Source organism: Puntigrus tetrazona, chromosome 8 (assembly GCF_018831695.1).
Source record: "Puntigrus tetrazona isolate hp1 chromosome 8, ASM1883169v1, whole genome shotgun sequence".
In the NCBI taxonomy this organism is placed as follows: domain Eukaryota; kingdom Metazoa; phylum Chordata; class Actinopteri; order Cypriniformes; family Cyprinidae; genus Puntigrus; species Puntigrus tetrazona.
In genome coordinates, this window is record NC_056706.1 from 17,633,196 (window position 1) to 17,650,124 (window position 16,929).

Below are 16,929 nucleotides of genomic sequence, written 5' to 3' on the forward strand. Positions count from 1 at the left end.
AAATAAGGGGATTTTGTTCTTAGATACACTGACTCCAATTAGCATAATGAGCACAGAAATACAATAAAAAGAAAGGAAGACAGAGCGGAGGAGTGAAGAAAACAGATGAAGGGGGAAATGACGGAGGGATATTGGAAGATATAGAGATGATATGCAACCGTTTTGGAAGGGAGAAAATTTGCATAGCTATTTCTGTGCATTTCATCGGGGAGGGAGAGAAAGAAAGAGAGAGGAAGGAGAAAGAAAGAGCAACAGTGAGCGAAAAGGCTCAATGACACAGGTGGAGGAATAAAATAAATTCACATTCATTAAAAGCTCATTTAACGCAGGCTAAAGTAAACAGAAAGGCAATGTGTGAAGTTAGCAATGCGCTTTACTCCTCTACTGTGCGTTTATTCGAGAGCATTCATCTTCTCTTCAAGATAAATGTAACAGCCATTTAATGCATTTTAACACGCTTGTCTATGTTCATTTATAAAAGGGGGAAGCAAAAAATCACATGAAGTCATTATTAGGAATCTGAATGTAATCATACAGGCATTTTTGTCTTGTCCAATGAACGACAACCTGACAACATCCTGGCAACCCAGCGACCACATAGCAACACACACAGCCTTACTCAGAACACAGATCTCATACTATAATCCAAAGACCGAAACAAAGGAGTTTTTAAAGGATTAGTTAACTTCCAGTTTAAAAACTTTCCCATGTCATCCAAGATCTTCAGTTGAAGATTTTTGGAAAACATTCAGGATTTTTCTCCATATAGTTGACTTTAGTGGTGGCCAATGGGTTTAAGGTCCAAATTGCAGTTTCAGTGCAGCTTCAAAGGGGTCTACGCCATTCCAATCCAGGCATAAGAGTCTTATCTGACAAAATGATTAAACATGACAAAATTAATATACTTTATCAAACGTGACGTCCAACCTCATTAAGCAATGTGTCAAGTTGTGGATAATAAGCAAATGGTTCAGTAGAGAGCCTTTAACATCCATTCGAAACTTTCCATTGGACTAAATTATAAAACATTCTTCACGCTCATAATAAAAAAGGTTCTTTGATAAACCAGCTGGTCAGCTGGTCAGCTGGTCCGTGTTCGACATAATCAGTTCTTGAACAAGATGTCAACAGCATCTTGTTGAGTTATGGTGGCACATATTGTATTTTTGCATATTTGGGAGCATATTTGTTAAATGAAATGCTCTTTTGCGCTCAAATGCTATTTGCTCTCACTACAATGAACCGAAAACATGAGTCAGTGCATGGGCGTGAACAAAAACACTCTCTTAAAAGATTCATTCAAGAGCTCTAATTCGTTCATAAACAAAACAACAGTAATAGCACTGCACTGGGATTCACCCACAACAACCTATCAACATGGCTGCAAGTTGCACATCTCATCTCATTTTTCCTTTATAAATCATAATCGTAGTCATCCTTCACACACTTACTCAACGACTACGCGTCCATTCCAGTCAGTCCTTTATTCAACATATTTACAAATACACAAAGCGTGTCCTTGTTTAGCATTTAATGCCAGGGAAGCAGACAGAGGCAGGATTGTATAATTAAAGCCTGAGGGAGACGCTTTTATTCAGAAGAAAGGGAAGATTCCTGCATTAGATCAGGTACAGAGTCACCATTAAAAAACATGAACCAAACAACCTCAGAATCCCACACAAACACACAGGCACATTTAAACGCAATGTTTCTGTAGCTCAGACAGTAAAGCGTGGCTCTAGCAACTCCAAGGTCAAGGGTTTGGCTCCCACGGCATACCTTGGAGGTAAATTATTTTTAGTAAAAGATGCAACGCACAACAAACTGTATGTTTAGAATAGAGGTACTTATAATGGTGCAGTATATACAGTATAGCCCACTGTTTTATTTATATATTTTTTATAGTATGTGAATGCATTATGTATGCACGGTTGAAAATTCAGATTCAGCTTCACTGAAAATGGAACAGGGAAGTCGAGCAAATGACATTGTCAAATACTGTTGTTTACTGCACCTTTTTGCTTATGTATAAGGTCTTTAGGGTATTGTAAGCACACAAAACATTAGCATACTGTGCACACTGCAAAACAGTAAAAGTAGTAGAGTAGTATGCTATTCTGAGCAAAAACCTAAGACAGTGCTCTTTAACCTCCTGTTGTAACCAGTGCTTAGTATTGACCGCATATAGATTAAATGCTGGGTAAATCTACATAATTAATGAGAGTGGAGCCACACGTGTGCTGAGAAGGAGGACCCGCTGGATAAGACCGTGTGCTCCATTAAAACACCATCAAACATGCATAATGCTCTCTGCCCTTGAGTCTGCTTCCATGAGCAGCAGACGAATGTTAAGTCTAAGAGCATGCGAGAGGTTACTTTTCCTTTCTCTGATGATATAATCAATTATAAGATCTTTATTATTAGCTCAGAGAAACTGACTGAGCTTCCTCACATTCAATACCCAATTCCTAGTGGAAAAACTACATTACCCATAATTCTGAATAGATCTCCCTCAATCAGATGGGTCACGGTTACCATGGAAACGCCCACCCAATACTGTGAAGCACTGTGTGACCATATACACGCTGCAGCTAAATCCAGTTGTCATTTGACCTTTTAAAGTTTAATCTTGTTCCCTATGCACAGTTCAGTAATTTACAGAAGTGACAACCATATTCTGCGATGCAAATTACAAGTATTAAATACCTCAAACTGAACTAAGTTGTTTAGGTGTCTTCTTTCTTTGTATGCATGCATGCATGGTGCAAGAAAATCAACTAGGTATAGCTACAAAAAACAACGTACAAGAACAAACCAAAATAAAAAAATAAACTTACCTGCTGAATATTAACACCATAAACTGGCTCATTTTATTAGCCAAACCCAAAGATGCTTATAAGACATGGCAAAACCTCAACAAAGCACTCCGTTTCTGTCAGTGGTGGTTTAGTAAAAACAGACAAGACTTTGGTCATACTTTGGTCAAAAATAATCAATGCTAAATAAAAATGTATATGGTTATCACAATTTTGAGACTAAGTTCTGTTTCATAATTTAAAGGTGATTCTCTTCCATATTTAAATACAGTGTCACTCATCTCACTTTATAGTGAGTACAGGACCTGAGTTTCTTTACATTCTTAAATTAAAAGGACAAAAACGCAGAAGCTGAATTTCTTTCAACATGAGCGATGCATTTTCAACAGCGCCATGAGACCCCAAGCGCGCAGTGGTCAAACGTGTGTATTTAGCATTTACTGTATGTTTAATAGCAAAAACGTTGGAAAGCCTCTGCGGTGTGGTAAACAAAATGTTAGACACATGAAAAAGTAAGATCTAGAGATGCTTTTAACAAAACTTTTACCAAAAAACGTTGCCTACAACATTGAAAAAGACCAAGGAAAGGGGAAGAATGGTCAAATTTAGTACAAGTCACATAGAAAACTAAAGGAATAGCAGGGCAGGAAACGAAACAAAAACTCCTCAAAAGGATAGAGGTGCATTGAACTTTTTTTTTATCTGGAGTGCTCAACGTCTTACATAGAAAACAAATAAAAGCATAGGAGCGGCACACAAATATATGAGACACAGGGCACAAATCATTATATTTTTAGGACACTATGTCATGCGCAAGACACAGCGAAAAATGAGAGTTTAACGGTCAAACAAATCCAGGGCTCCAATTGAGGAAGCATCCCCCTATGGTCAAATAAAATGACAAAAAGCATCCCCTCTGTAAAACCACCATACCCGTTTTGTGTATTACGTAAAGCAGAAAAACACAAATTATTCGTATCAAATTAAATAAACCCTTTTCAAAATGAGAAAAACTGTAATCAGTGTATAAAAATAGTGACCCCTCCCTTCACACCATCCTCTCAGATTTTTTTTTTTACAATTCAACCACAGAACACGTCTGTCTAGTCTATGTATTGTACATGCTGGAAAAAAATGGAAAAGCTGCACAGTGTTTCATACGAATAGATCCTTACTTTATAAATACTCTATTATGCCTGGAGGAATAAGTGGGTGGTTACTGTTGGCCTTCATCTGACATTACTGTAAAATGTAACATCAACTGTAATCGTGCGTGGCGAACCTGATGCTTGATCACGTGGAGTTAAAGGTCACGATCGTCTTCCATCAAACAAGTCCTTGAGAGGGATCTCCAGCCCTTAAGTAACGATGTGACATTTCTTATTTATACAAAAAAAAAGATGGACAGAGGAGGTCAAAGAATAGCGGAGCAGGGTTTTGATAAAGAGATAGCTCTACCCCGCCAGGCTTTACCAGTCATAGTGCTATATCTCATAATATAAAGTCGGCTTTTATGTTCCGCTTAACGCACCACAGCCCTTTGACTCAAGACAAGCCTAAAGGCTTGGTCTTTCAAAGAGCCGTTATAACTTCCACCTTAAACACTGAGAAAGAGTGAGAGAGAGCAAGTGAGGAAAGGATGCTGCTAGATGAATCAATTATTCAGTACAAGTCAAGGGCTCTGTGATATACAGTAAGTGCTTCTTCAGATCACGCATGAGATACTCACCCCCCTTCACATAAACACGCGCGGCCAACTAAACAAAAACAAACAATTACTCCAACTGTTATATAAGAGCTTGCTAACAATTTTTAAGGATACAAATGATCAAAGGATAAAACCACATACGGACTGGTTATTAATCATGGATATGAGGTTTTGAATGGCCGCTATGCACGCACGCAAGATAAGAAACTAATATACCTTTACAAATGATTCCAAGTTTTGGAATAAATAAAGTGTATTAATCGATTACTCGTTCATAAAACTTTTGTTTCGTTCTTGAAATATTCAGCGTTTTTGAATTAATCGGTTGAGTGAATGATTAAATGACTCACTCAAAATTCATACATTTGTTCACTATTTTGAATCACTTTATTGACTCGCGCATTAAGATCATGTTATGTCACATGTTGCCACCTTTTAGCATAACAATGTAACTTGCACACTGAAATGCTCCACTATTAAAAAAAATAATAAATAAAAGTTGGACTAAATATCATATTATATTTAATTAAGAATTGTAATAAATTCGGTATTTGAACGTCACATCAGCAAAATTATCGATACTGATTTAGTAAATCTATTTGCTGCCCAATTACATTATTTTGTTGCTAAAGGTTGTTTATTGGTTGTCTAAAAAAATTTATATCCAGAAACTTTGGATTGGTTTATAATCGGAATGAGCTGGCGTGAGTATCAGCCAAGTTGTTCCCTTACAACTAGCTAAATAAGCCTGATAAATCAGTCCATCGCTATTTGCTCTGACTGGCATCTAGTCCTGACTTGTTGCAGCTTTCAATGATGGGCCCTCGAGCACCGGACATGTAGGAGTTTATTTTTAGCTGAGACCACCCCGTGCACATTCTCCCCCCTGAGACAGAGAGACAGAGAGACAGAGAGAGAGATCCCGCAATCAGCTCACACACCTGCTGCTCCTCGATCCCTGCCGTCAGTCTCTGTACTGTAAATGATACACTGCGTTCGCCGCCTTTTCACAGACACCAACTCACCCTCACAAAATAAAGCTGAAAGCAGCGTATAATCTCTCCATCTTCCGCGATCTATTTCCCTCTCCTTTATTCCTCCTGATACCTGCTCCAACTCCAGCCTTTCCCGCTCAATATCTTTGGCTGTCAATCTCTCCCTTCCCATACTCGCTTCCTGTCCTCCCACGCCTGATGTCAGATAACATATCTCTCCATCTTCCCCTCCTCGCTCCTCTCCACTAGTATCTGTATTGCTTTTCCTAAAAACAACCTCCCTGTCTCTTTTCCTGTACATCATTTCCCCGGTTCCTCTCTCTGACTCTCTGTTCTCTCTGTACCCGCGATCCGTTACAATGAGAGACACGGTGTTTCCCTAAATATCAAACGCAGAATGTGAATGTTGCCTTGTTACATCCCGTCTCTTATATAATCGCTCTGATCTACCACAAGCACGCTGCTCCATCAATCATCCAGCTCAGGACCGCCCAACCCCTGTAATGTATATTAAAAATGAAGCAAAAAAATCTCCTTTCTGAGATAAACATTTAACAGCGAAAACTTCAAGGGAAAAGCACTTATAGGTAGAATCAGCGTCCCGGGAAAAACAACGGCAGCGATTTGAATCCCAAATGGCTTTCGCAACCTGTAAAATCCCCTTACGAAACATTCGCTCTGTTATATAGCACAAGTCTATTTCACTCGGCCTCCGTCCTTCAGGATTAGACAAAATTAATCGACACGGAAAGCCTCTAAATCCTGATGGTGGGCTTGGAATCTCGGAAGACCTGATCCTAACTGATCGCCGATTGATTGGATTGTGAGATGTCTGGCATTGTTTTGTCGGCCTAAATGAGAGGCTGATTGAAAAGTTGGATGGAAAACAGAGAAAACAGACCGGGCTGTTCCCGAGGTGAAGATTTGGAGTTGCACAGATGGGGACAAAGGGACAAGAAAGGGATTGATTTCAAAGCTTCCTCTCCCCTTTCATGAAATTCAAACATTCGGATGCCTCGACGTGCCCCTGCCTCCGGAGAAATGCCTCGTCCGTGATTCCCCACAAAGGGAGTAATGACCTTTTCAGAGAGGATCAGTCTTGGCGTTCCTCCGTTCTTGTGATAGTGGACTAGCGTGACTACAGTAACCCTCGATAGTCAGCGAGAGAGAGGCGTAGTGTGCATTAAGGTGCCGAGATGCTATTTGTGGCTGTGTGTCTCTATGAGGAAAAAGAGTGCATGCTTCTCTGTGCTTTATGGAGCTTCTGCATCTGTGAGTGGGTGGACGGCAGCTCCATATGCATGTCTGGGTAGGGTTGCAGGTCTTCTAGGGAAGCACATCTATTTATTACAGTGTGTGTGTGTGTGTGTGTGTGTGTGTGAGTGTGTGAATGAGTGTGTCTCGCTGCAGGGAACAGTGGGGGGCAGTGAAAGCAATTGTTCTGGGCAGTGTACCTTGTTTGTATGCACAAATGGCTCCAAGCGATTTCATCCATTTGTGCATACATACAGTCCTCCACCATTTTCACTTCAATGTCTTTAGTGAGCCGCAATATATCAGTACTAAATGGATTTAATGGCTGGTAGCAGATTATTTATCATATTGGCTATTGTCGGATATTTAATTATATGCTGTATATAAGTTTTACATTTGCCACTTAAAGGGATATTTCACTCAAAAATGAAAATTAGTCCATGTTTTACTCATTTGTTTACTCGTTCATTTTCCTTGCTCTTCCAAACTTTGTGATGGGCGGGCATTTTTGTTCAAAAGTAGTCTAATTATTATCCTTCCATAATAGCATGGCTACAGGGGGTGAATGAAGACATACTGTAAAGAATCAATGCAGTTTTGTAGAAAAAAACATTAGGGTTAATAAAAACTTTGTCAATAATCATTAAATCTGTAAAAGATCAACTTCAGAACACATTATAAGATATTTTGGAAGAAATCTGAGTTTTCTGACCCTGCATATAGCAATGATAGCAATGCAACTGACATGTTCAAGGCCCAAAATGGCAGTAAGGACATTGTTCAAATTCTCCGTGTGACTTTTATGAAGCTACAAGAATACTTTTTTCAACAATTTCTTCCTTGTCAGTAGCCTGTAATTTTGAAAGAACTACTTCTTTAAAAAGCGAATCTATAATAACACTAATAATTTTACAATAATTGGCCTGTCACGATAACGCCTAATTGCGATAAACGATAGTATTGTCATTTTAAAGACCATTTTATGCGACTGAATATAGAATCATAATGTAACAGCATGAAAATGCAAGAAGGTCTACAAACTTCCAAATGACTATAAACATTTAATTTGTAAGAATATTTAGATCGTAAAAAAGGATTAGATCATTTAAAAAACTTGACTAAAAATAAAACATTTCTAACAAAAAAAGTGCAAAGCAACAAGTAGGAAAACGTAGGAATTTTTCCATTTTTTTATAGTACACATTATAATGTTGTAATGCCTAAACAAAACTGATTTAGGGAAAAACTGAATTGCAGAAATGCTTGCTTTGTCTATTTGTAGCGCTTTTTGGAAAGTATTTTGTGATTATGTAGAAATGTAGCTTTAATATATCAGTAATATAATATTTAAACAATATTAATAATAATACTTATTATTATTATTAATAAATCAAATTAAATTACTATGTTAAAACTAAATAAGAAATATTATTATTGTAATATTCTTCTATAAAATTAAAAGAAAATTTAGCCAAAAAATGTCAGTATAATAACTTGTTATTATTTTTACATAATAATAAGTATTTTATTTTACATTAAAATTTTAAATTACAATAATAATATTTACGGCAGTCTTAAGTTCTTCATTTTCGGATGTTTTTTTGATGCAAAACCACAGGAAGCCTTTTGCTTTGAAACTTTGTTTTGAGAGATTTAATATTATTTTTTAGACCGAATATCAGCGTATACCACATCTATCTACACAGATAGATCTGCGGAATCTTCACATTCGTTTACCCCTAACATCATTCATATTTGATCAGAAACGTGTCGCATATTTACATGCGTGGAAGCGTCTCCATATACCACACATGCATGATACAAAATACGTCACGTCACTTTGAACTCTATGCGTGCTTGACGCAAAGCAAACGGTGTCTCTCTGAGGAGCGCTGTTTATTGAATGGCACGCTAAAAAAACCTCTTTCAGTAATGCTTTTGGCATGCTGTCTCTGCCCAGCTGTACTCGCAGGTCTGTTGATAATGGGTCTACAGGGACAGCTTATAGTCAATGGAGAACGTGCACCATTTCTCATCTACTTCTAACAGCCGGCGGGTCTGTCCTCCTACATGAAAAGACTACAGACACAGGAGATTTTGCTGTAACTTGAAAAATACAACGCAATCGCTTTGTTTGATCTAAGTACAGTAGCATATTTATCATAATTAGCGACACATGGCTGACAAAGCTTCAGTCATACATCTCCAGGCCTTGTGCCATGTCTGTGCCGCCATCTGGGTTAGGAATATAATGTAGTTGTAATATTAATCTGTTCAATTATTGAGCATCTACCGTGTTTATTTGCCATATGCATAAAGAAATAAGCATATTATATCATCATTAATATCGATTAACATCTTTATTCTGAGATACTGTATATCTCACTTGCTCATGCACGGAGCACAACAGCATTAATTCAAGAGGCCCTCCAGCCTATACTGCACTCGCTGATTCTTCGCTTAGCATTCCGTCTACATTCTTCCAATTTATGTTTCTTGTTTAATTCAGGGCGGCGTGTATCGCCGTTCCAGGTTCTAGGCTTGCACTGACTTAAAATTCAGAACCACAGGCTGATTAAAACTCAGAGAAGCGAGGCCAAGCAGCGCACTGCAGTCGGCCAATTCAGTTACGGCGAAGCAGGCCAAAGAAAGTTCTCTTTCAGCTCAGTCGGAGGACTACAGCGTGGCTCCACAGCTCCCTGATCCTCGAACGGCAATCTCGATCTCATGTGAACACACATACGCTCGTAAACAGAGGAAAAGTACTGACCTCACTCCGAACACTTTCAATCATGCTCATCAGGGGATAAACGAGCCCTTGCCGGTGCCGGTAGCGCCAGCTCCGGTTCACAGCGGCAACCGTGTTATTCCGTTCCCTCTTTCCAGGCATTTCCTTCCCCTTTCACTTTAGCAGTAGTATGGATTACACACCTCCCCAAATTATTTATTATTCAGCTACTCACTCACCTGGACCCTATTGAGACCAGGGCACTGCGAGGTTGTGCGTGTGAGGGGACATTGAATTACCCTTAATGAAAGAACCTAATCTATATCAATTGATTTGCCGTGAACGGCTGAGGAACGGTGTTTGGTTTCTATGTGCCACGAGGGCGACGTGGCCCTGACATACGCTTTGATGAAATCTACGGACACAAATTAAAAAGGTTTTGATCACCGATATTAATACGGACACAAAGAGAGACAAAGACGATCTGAAAACCCTCTCCCTTACAAAAGCTCGACGTCATATTTTTTAAGCGAATGACGGCACGCATGAAAATGATCATCTTCATAATTGGTGGCACATCCGTTTTTGTAATCGTGTCAAACTGTCGTTCAGCCAGCAGGTCTGCGCGTACGCAACTGAAAAAAAGATTAGAGCTACGCTGTTGAGGCAAAAAGAGTTATGACCAAAATTAGGTCTCTTAGAACAGGGGTTTTCAATCATTTAGACACTGAATCCCAAAAGTGAGGGACCGTGTGTGTGTGTGTGTGTTTAAATTATTATGTATTAAAATGTGTCACGTATTTCTTTTTTTTTTTCCACTCACTATTGTACTGGTAGATGCATAATATTAAATTTATATTTTTTGAATCGTCTTTTATTTTTAGAATATTATCTGTGCTGAGATAGAAGAGTTTGCTAACTGTTCTGCTTCAGAGAAAACATGCTGTTTATATCAATCAATCAAAATGTACTTCATAAACGAAGCCATTTTCAAGCCGATTTCATTGTTTTTGTGCATTTTTATGATATATAGTACGTAAAAGAGCAACATGAACATTCTCTCTCTGCATTTTGATTAAAACAAGTTACATTTTCTGCCAGTGGGGGGGTTAGAAACAAGCCGATATGGCACGTGCATTATTTCGATATTTAGTGGTGAAAAAAAAGACAACAATATTAAGTAAAATAAGCCTATTTTTTTATTATTTATTTCTTTATTTGGTAGTGAGGGTTGTTTCTAGGCAGGCTCTTGCCTGGGGTGGCATCATCTGAGTGTGTATCAGTGTTGAGAAAAGTCAATGTTGGACTGTGATTTCTACAAAGGAGAAATTTACAACCTATAAATTTCAAAGAACTTCACCATCTTAATGTCTGCAACTGGCACTGCAAAAGGTAAAAGTCATACTAGTTCAGTTTTTATTTTTGGGTGAACCGTCTCATGTCAGCGATGTATTGAGAAATCATGACAAATAATATAGGAGTAATGGCATTATTTAGAAGCTGAATGAAAACTGCCTGATGACTGATGACTTTATCTCCCATCTCTACACCCTTCAAAATCAGTCGTCTCCAAAAAAAGCATAGTACTCATTATCATCAGAGAACAATGATAAATCTAGTTTTTACATCACGTTTTAGATCAAAGCTCTCGGGAAGCGCTTCGGGCTGCTCCCTAGGGTCCAGCAGAATTTAATCCGCACAATTATTTCAAAGCTGACATAAACAAATGATTGTACCTTTTAAATGTCAAACCTTTCATGTGGTGAGCGAGAAGGATTCTCACGGCTAGAAGCCACCATCTTCATCACAAGGTTCAAAACTCATCAGCTTGAAACCCTCTGACTCACAAACACGAGTCAACAGTATGAAGCCACCCGTTCATCACATTAGATAATCCTCGAGGTCCAAATCAAAACCTGCACATCACCCCAATCATTAAAAGATAAACAAACAGGATTTCGGTTTCGCAGAACCATCATAACACGAGGTGCGCTCATATTCCCCAAACCGAGAGGACACGAAATCGAGAAAGAAAAAAAAAAAATGGGCAAAAATAAATAAAATCTGGGAATAAGCCTCTTATCTACAGAGGCTCGCGCGCAATGCTCTCGAAATTTACGCGACCTTAATCGACCCAGTGGTATGTTTCTGGACAACTTTTTATTCCTCTAACTCTCCGCGTTTCCCCTCTTCGCTAAAAAGAGCGTGTCGTTCCTTTTGAAGAGATTTTTCCACCCGTGAGTATTAGACTAAATTGCAGGGGCACTCGAAGGGCTTTGAAGCGCGCGCGCGCGAACCATCTCCGTTCTGTAGAGGTCTACAAGTGCCGCGGAGAGTCAGTCATCATCACTGCCCGATATAATAACGATGTACTGTAGCCTGCATGATGATACGCATTATACACGACGCAAACTCAAACGGACGCGATGACCGACACCGCGACCTCGCGCGCTCCGAGGAGGACGCGCGAGCCACAGTTCGAGCGAATTATATAACTATCAACTCGGTCTCTCATTCGGCGAAAGACCGTAAAGGTTATAAATGCCAGCAGATTTGGAGTTTTTTTTTTCTAATTTATTAGTGTTTATTAATTCCACCGTATATCATTCAGACTTGCCGCTTGACGCCACGCAGCTTGTTTTGCAATGTTCCCTAAAAAAGACAGCCGTTAGGAATAAAGGTGATGCGATCGGTTCCTCACCTGCATTGTGCTCTCGTGATGAATCCTCCTCGAGCGCTGAGGAGAATATGCGTTTCTTCCACTCACTACAGGAGCAGCAGCTTCACCGCGCAGATCTGTCAAGTGGAATGTGGGAATGCCCAAAGCCTCTCTCTCCTCTCCTCTCTCCTCTCTTGTGAGTGTGTGTGTGTGTGTGTGTGTGTGTGTGTGTGTGTCAAGAGCGTGAGCGCCCAGACAGATTGGATGAAATGTGTCTGTGGCTTTATCCATTCGAAGTCATTTATTATCTCGGCAGATTAAGAAATAAGCATATAAACCTCCGCTGGCAGATTAGGATAGCTCCAAGTTCAGACCATAAAGTGACAATAAAGTTAAAGCCTTATGGTGAAAACATAGAGATGGTTAAAACGCATTAGCTGTGTTAGGGTGTGTTTTGTTCCAGTTTTCGAATTCGATTTTTTGGTATACAGAAGGGTAGGATTACGACATGATCCGTAATAAGCATTTCGATGGCAGTACTGTCTTTACATCGTTCGTCAACATGACTTTACTTTGTTGCTTTATCCAGCAAGCTTCTTCCATTTGAAGTTTTCTGCTGATTTATGCACCTCTCAGGCGATCCAAAATGTAGACGAATTTGTTTCTTGATTGAACAGATGTGGTGGAATTTAGCAATACATTGCTTGCTCACCAATTGATCCTCTGTAGTTAATGGGTGCCGTCGGAATGAGAGTCCAAACTGCTGGGGGGGGAGGAAAAAACATCACAGTTGAAAACAAACCAAAATACAAGTCTATAATTCATAACAAAGCTTCTTCCACTAAAGTCCATCCCCATGTTGTGACTGCCTTCCCTTGTAAATGGTGCTTGATCTGTGCACATTAATCTCCAGATTCAGGCAAGATTTTTTCAGAAGCAATGATTTAAAAAAAAAAAAAAGCCAACCACACGCGGTTTGCGGATTCTCATTCCGATGGCACCCATCCACTGCAGAGGATCCATTGGTGAACAAGTGATATACAGTACTGCTACAGTAAAGCATATTGCACGTGGTATACGTACTAAACCTTGCAGCAATACTGCTACAAGCGTGGCGCAGTTGCAAAGCCCATAAAGCCAGTGCTAATCGTTTGTTAGGAGCTGCTGTGCATTGACCAAAGGCTAAAAAAGACCAGAGGTGTTTCTCAAACCATAATTAAAAGTCTTCGGGAGAATTCTCTGTGCAGTAACGAGCCAGTGAATCAATTTGCACCGCTTCCACTAATAGCACGTCTGGACGCTTAGATAGACATGCTTGTGGCTGAGGATCTGCGGGCAGCCTTATACACGCTCTGTGATATTACATGCACTCTCTGTCCTCTGGGACATCGCATGCACTGTCAGCCCCCCCCCGTGACGTCACTTGCACTCTCTGCCAAGGAACCAGAAGAACATTACAGTCAGTTCTTGTTTGCAGGTGGAACAGCAGTCTCAGTGGGTTAGACGCATAGACACACTATCCATCTTGCATGATGACACTGCTCAAAGTGACACAAGACACAGGCAAAATAGAAAAGAGACATCTATTTTGTAAAACACTTTGCCTTTTACTGTGAACTATAGCAAAGACAAAAAACAGCAATGGAAAAGCACCTGCGATAAATTTGGTAGACCAAAAAATGGACCAATAAGTCACGACAACTTAAAAGGTACTATTGCTTTAACTATAGTATATATAAGTATATTTTAAAACATATCTAAAAAAAACCCTGCTTCTTGTCCATTGTTGTCTATTATGGAAAGTACTTCAAATGTTACAAATATAGATTTTTAAATCATTTTAAAATATATTTTGTCCTCCATATATTTCAGATATATTTAAGATAATTTTTATGTGAATGAACATGCATACAAAAAAAATTGTTTTTGTTGCTGTTTTTTTAACCATCAATCATTTTTCGGTTTCGGTATATTTTTATACCAAACTTTGTATAAAAATTGATTCTCGACTATGTAATAAGAGTTTAATAGAAAAATAATAATATATTACATATATATATATATATATATATATATATATATATATATATATATATATATATATATATATATACTTTTTAACTTCATACAGTTTGTGCATAAAACAGTTATAACAACACTCTTAAAAATAAAGTTGCTTAAATGTTCTTCACAGCGTTGCCAAAAAACAACCTTTTTTTGTTCCACAAATAACCAGTCAAATGTTCTTTAAATAGCCATCTCTTTTTAAAATCTCGAGAACCTTATTTTGCCATTAAGAACATTTTGTGAAACCGAAAGGAACAATTTAGACCAAAAGGTTCTTGTATGTCATCATGAAGCACCTTTATTTTTAAGAGTGAATGTTTTCCTATTATAAACAATGTATCTAAACAATGTATCTAATTAATGTTCACTAGGGATGAAAAAATGTTATAATAGGAGTAATAATTGTCAAGATTTTCATAATAATCTAATATCTCATAGAATATTGCAATATAATTTCTTTTCCTATTTTTTTTTTTCCAAACCCAAAATGCATAACACATATGCTTTTAGTCCAGTGTCCTCTACAGTGGACATGTATGAAATTAACATCTTGTTTCACAACAGAAAGTCATATTTCAATTTGAAACCCCTTAACATTTTCCTGAAAGGTTGTTTTATGACAACCAGTTTAAATGTTTTGATTTAATGATAATTAAAAAATAGTGCCATATTTGATCACTAAATGAATGTCAGTGATGTTTGAAGACTTAGGAGAGGAAAAAGTGGTCATGGTGAAATTTGGTATCTCTAAAAAGCCCAGAATGTGCTCTGCATAGGAAATCTAGACTTTAAACTGTGGCATAATGCAACGGAGCTGGCGAGACGTGAGGCATACAGATCCAAGTGCAAGCTTTTATTCACAAATATAATCAAACACTGAAACAAAACATCAGTTATCAGATCTGTTGAGGACAAGACACAAGAGTATTCCGAGAGCATGTGTAGGTCGTCGATCAGCAAACTTAATCCAGAGGGCTAGATGAAAGGGTTAATCCAGAGACACAAGCAATAATCCGAACAAGATATAAACAGAGGCCGAGACTACAGGCAAAAGGGTAAATTTGAAAATACATGGGCAAGAACCAGGAAATCAGGATGTATAACTAGACAGGACTAAGACTAGAGACTAAAAACTCAAACAGGGAAAAGGCTCCGAGAGTGCTATTACTAGGAGATCAATACATGAAGACAATACTCGGCAGTGATCGATAGAATGTTCTTTGCTTAAGTAGCCTGAGACTTGCAGCTGTATGATCAGGTGAGTGAGAGATTAGTGGAATCAGGTGTGTGTGTGTGTGTGTCGTCAGTGCAGTGGGTGATGGGAACTGAAGTCCAGAGTGAAATACAATGGTGGTGCGGCGCAAGAGTCAATGTGGAGGGGAGGGGAGATCTGGTGTCGAGCGAGTGGGCGTTCAGTGGACCAGAATCATGACACATGTAGAGTCTCAGAGAAATTCACTGAAATATAACGCCCTCTACAGAGGACTCAGCGTCTCAGGAGGCTGAAGACATGGTTGGGTGAGTTTGGTGTGGAGTAACTTCACTAGACCGCGCAGAGCCCTGACCTCAGCCCCACTGAACAAGTTTGGGATGAGCTGGAGTCAGGAATTCTTGTCCAACATCAGTGCTTGACCTCACAGACGCTCTACCGGATGGAAAACTCTCACAGAAACATAAAGTTTCGTGGAAAACCTTTGCAAAAGCTGTTATAGATGATGGAACCACCTACACGTCAATGGCTATTTATAAAGTGATTTCATTAAAGGGTTACTCCACCTCAAAATGAAGATGTTGTCATTAATCGCCTACCCCATGTCGTTCCAAACCCGTGAAACCTTTGTTTGTCTTCAGAACACAGTTTAAGATATTTTGGATGAAAACTGCCAAGTAAATAATACTGTGATGGACCCTTTAAAGTGTAATTGTTGGGTATTCAAATACTGTCCACGATGTCATTTGTATGTATATGCTCCATTTACAACTTAATTTCAACAAAATCTCACGTAAAGATATATTTTATAATATATATTATGCAATTCTCGTTTTAAAATATACATTTCCTTAAGCTGCACCCTGTTCAACTTCTATTTAGCATATTTTGAAATTAATTCTGGCTGGAGAGAAAAACGTTTTTCTGTCACACATCCAGTTATCCATCCAATCACCAGCAGCATATTTTCAGAAATGTTTTGAGCTGAAATGCATGACTAATGCAAAATGTCACAACCCAGTAATCTCTGTCATAGTCTAACATGCCAGAGTCATATTCTGATGTTACATAAGATGGGAGCTATATAACACCTAAGTGTAGGACAACTGGAAACATCTTTATAGGCTTCTAAAACCAGAACGTTGTAATTACAATTTGCCAAATTGCAGCAGAGACTGTGGGGTTTCTACAGCAATTAATCATTCGGTCTCTCTGTCTCCGTCTCCATCACACACAAACAAACACACGTCGAAATAAACAGAAAAATACAGCAAACGACAGTGAAGTAGGAGTAGCATTGCAGGTGCTAGCAGAATTTGGCCTGTCAACAAAACTGTTGCCCTCCAAACGTTTGGAATCAAACCAGGTAAAGTGTGGTTTTGGACGATATCGACATAAATCCTTGTTTTTGTGCAAATACCGTACATTAAAATAACTTGACATGATCGTTGAAGACCAGCAATGATCATTTTCATTTTGATTGCATAATAAC

General features: G+C 38.7%; 1 protein-coding gene across 3 annotated transcripts in view; it reads right to left on the reverse strand.

The window, feature by feature from the left end:
• Nucleotides 1–12,316, reverse strand: part of kcnip3a (Kv channel interacting protein 3a, calsenilin) — a 44,254-nt gene extending 31,938 nt beyond the window's left edge. For all 3 annotated transcript variants that reach the window (XM_043247814.1, XM_043247813.1, XM_043247812.1), the window contains exon 1: nt 12,203–12,316. In XM_043247814.1, coding sequence (XP_043103749.1) covers nt 12,203–12,208 — 6 coding nt within the window. In that variant the 5' untranslated portion in view covers nt 12,209–12,316. The remainder of the gene's footprint in view (nt 1–12,202) is intronic.
• Between the last annotated feature and the right edge of the window lie 4,613 nt (nt 12,317–16,929).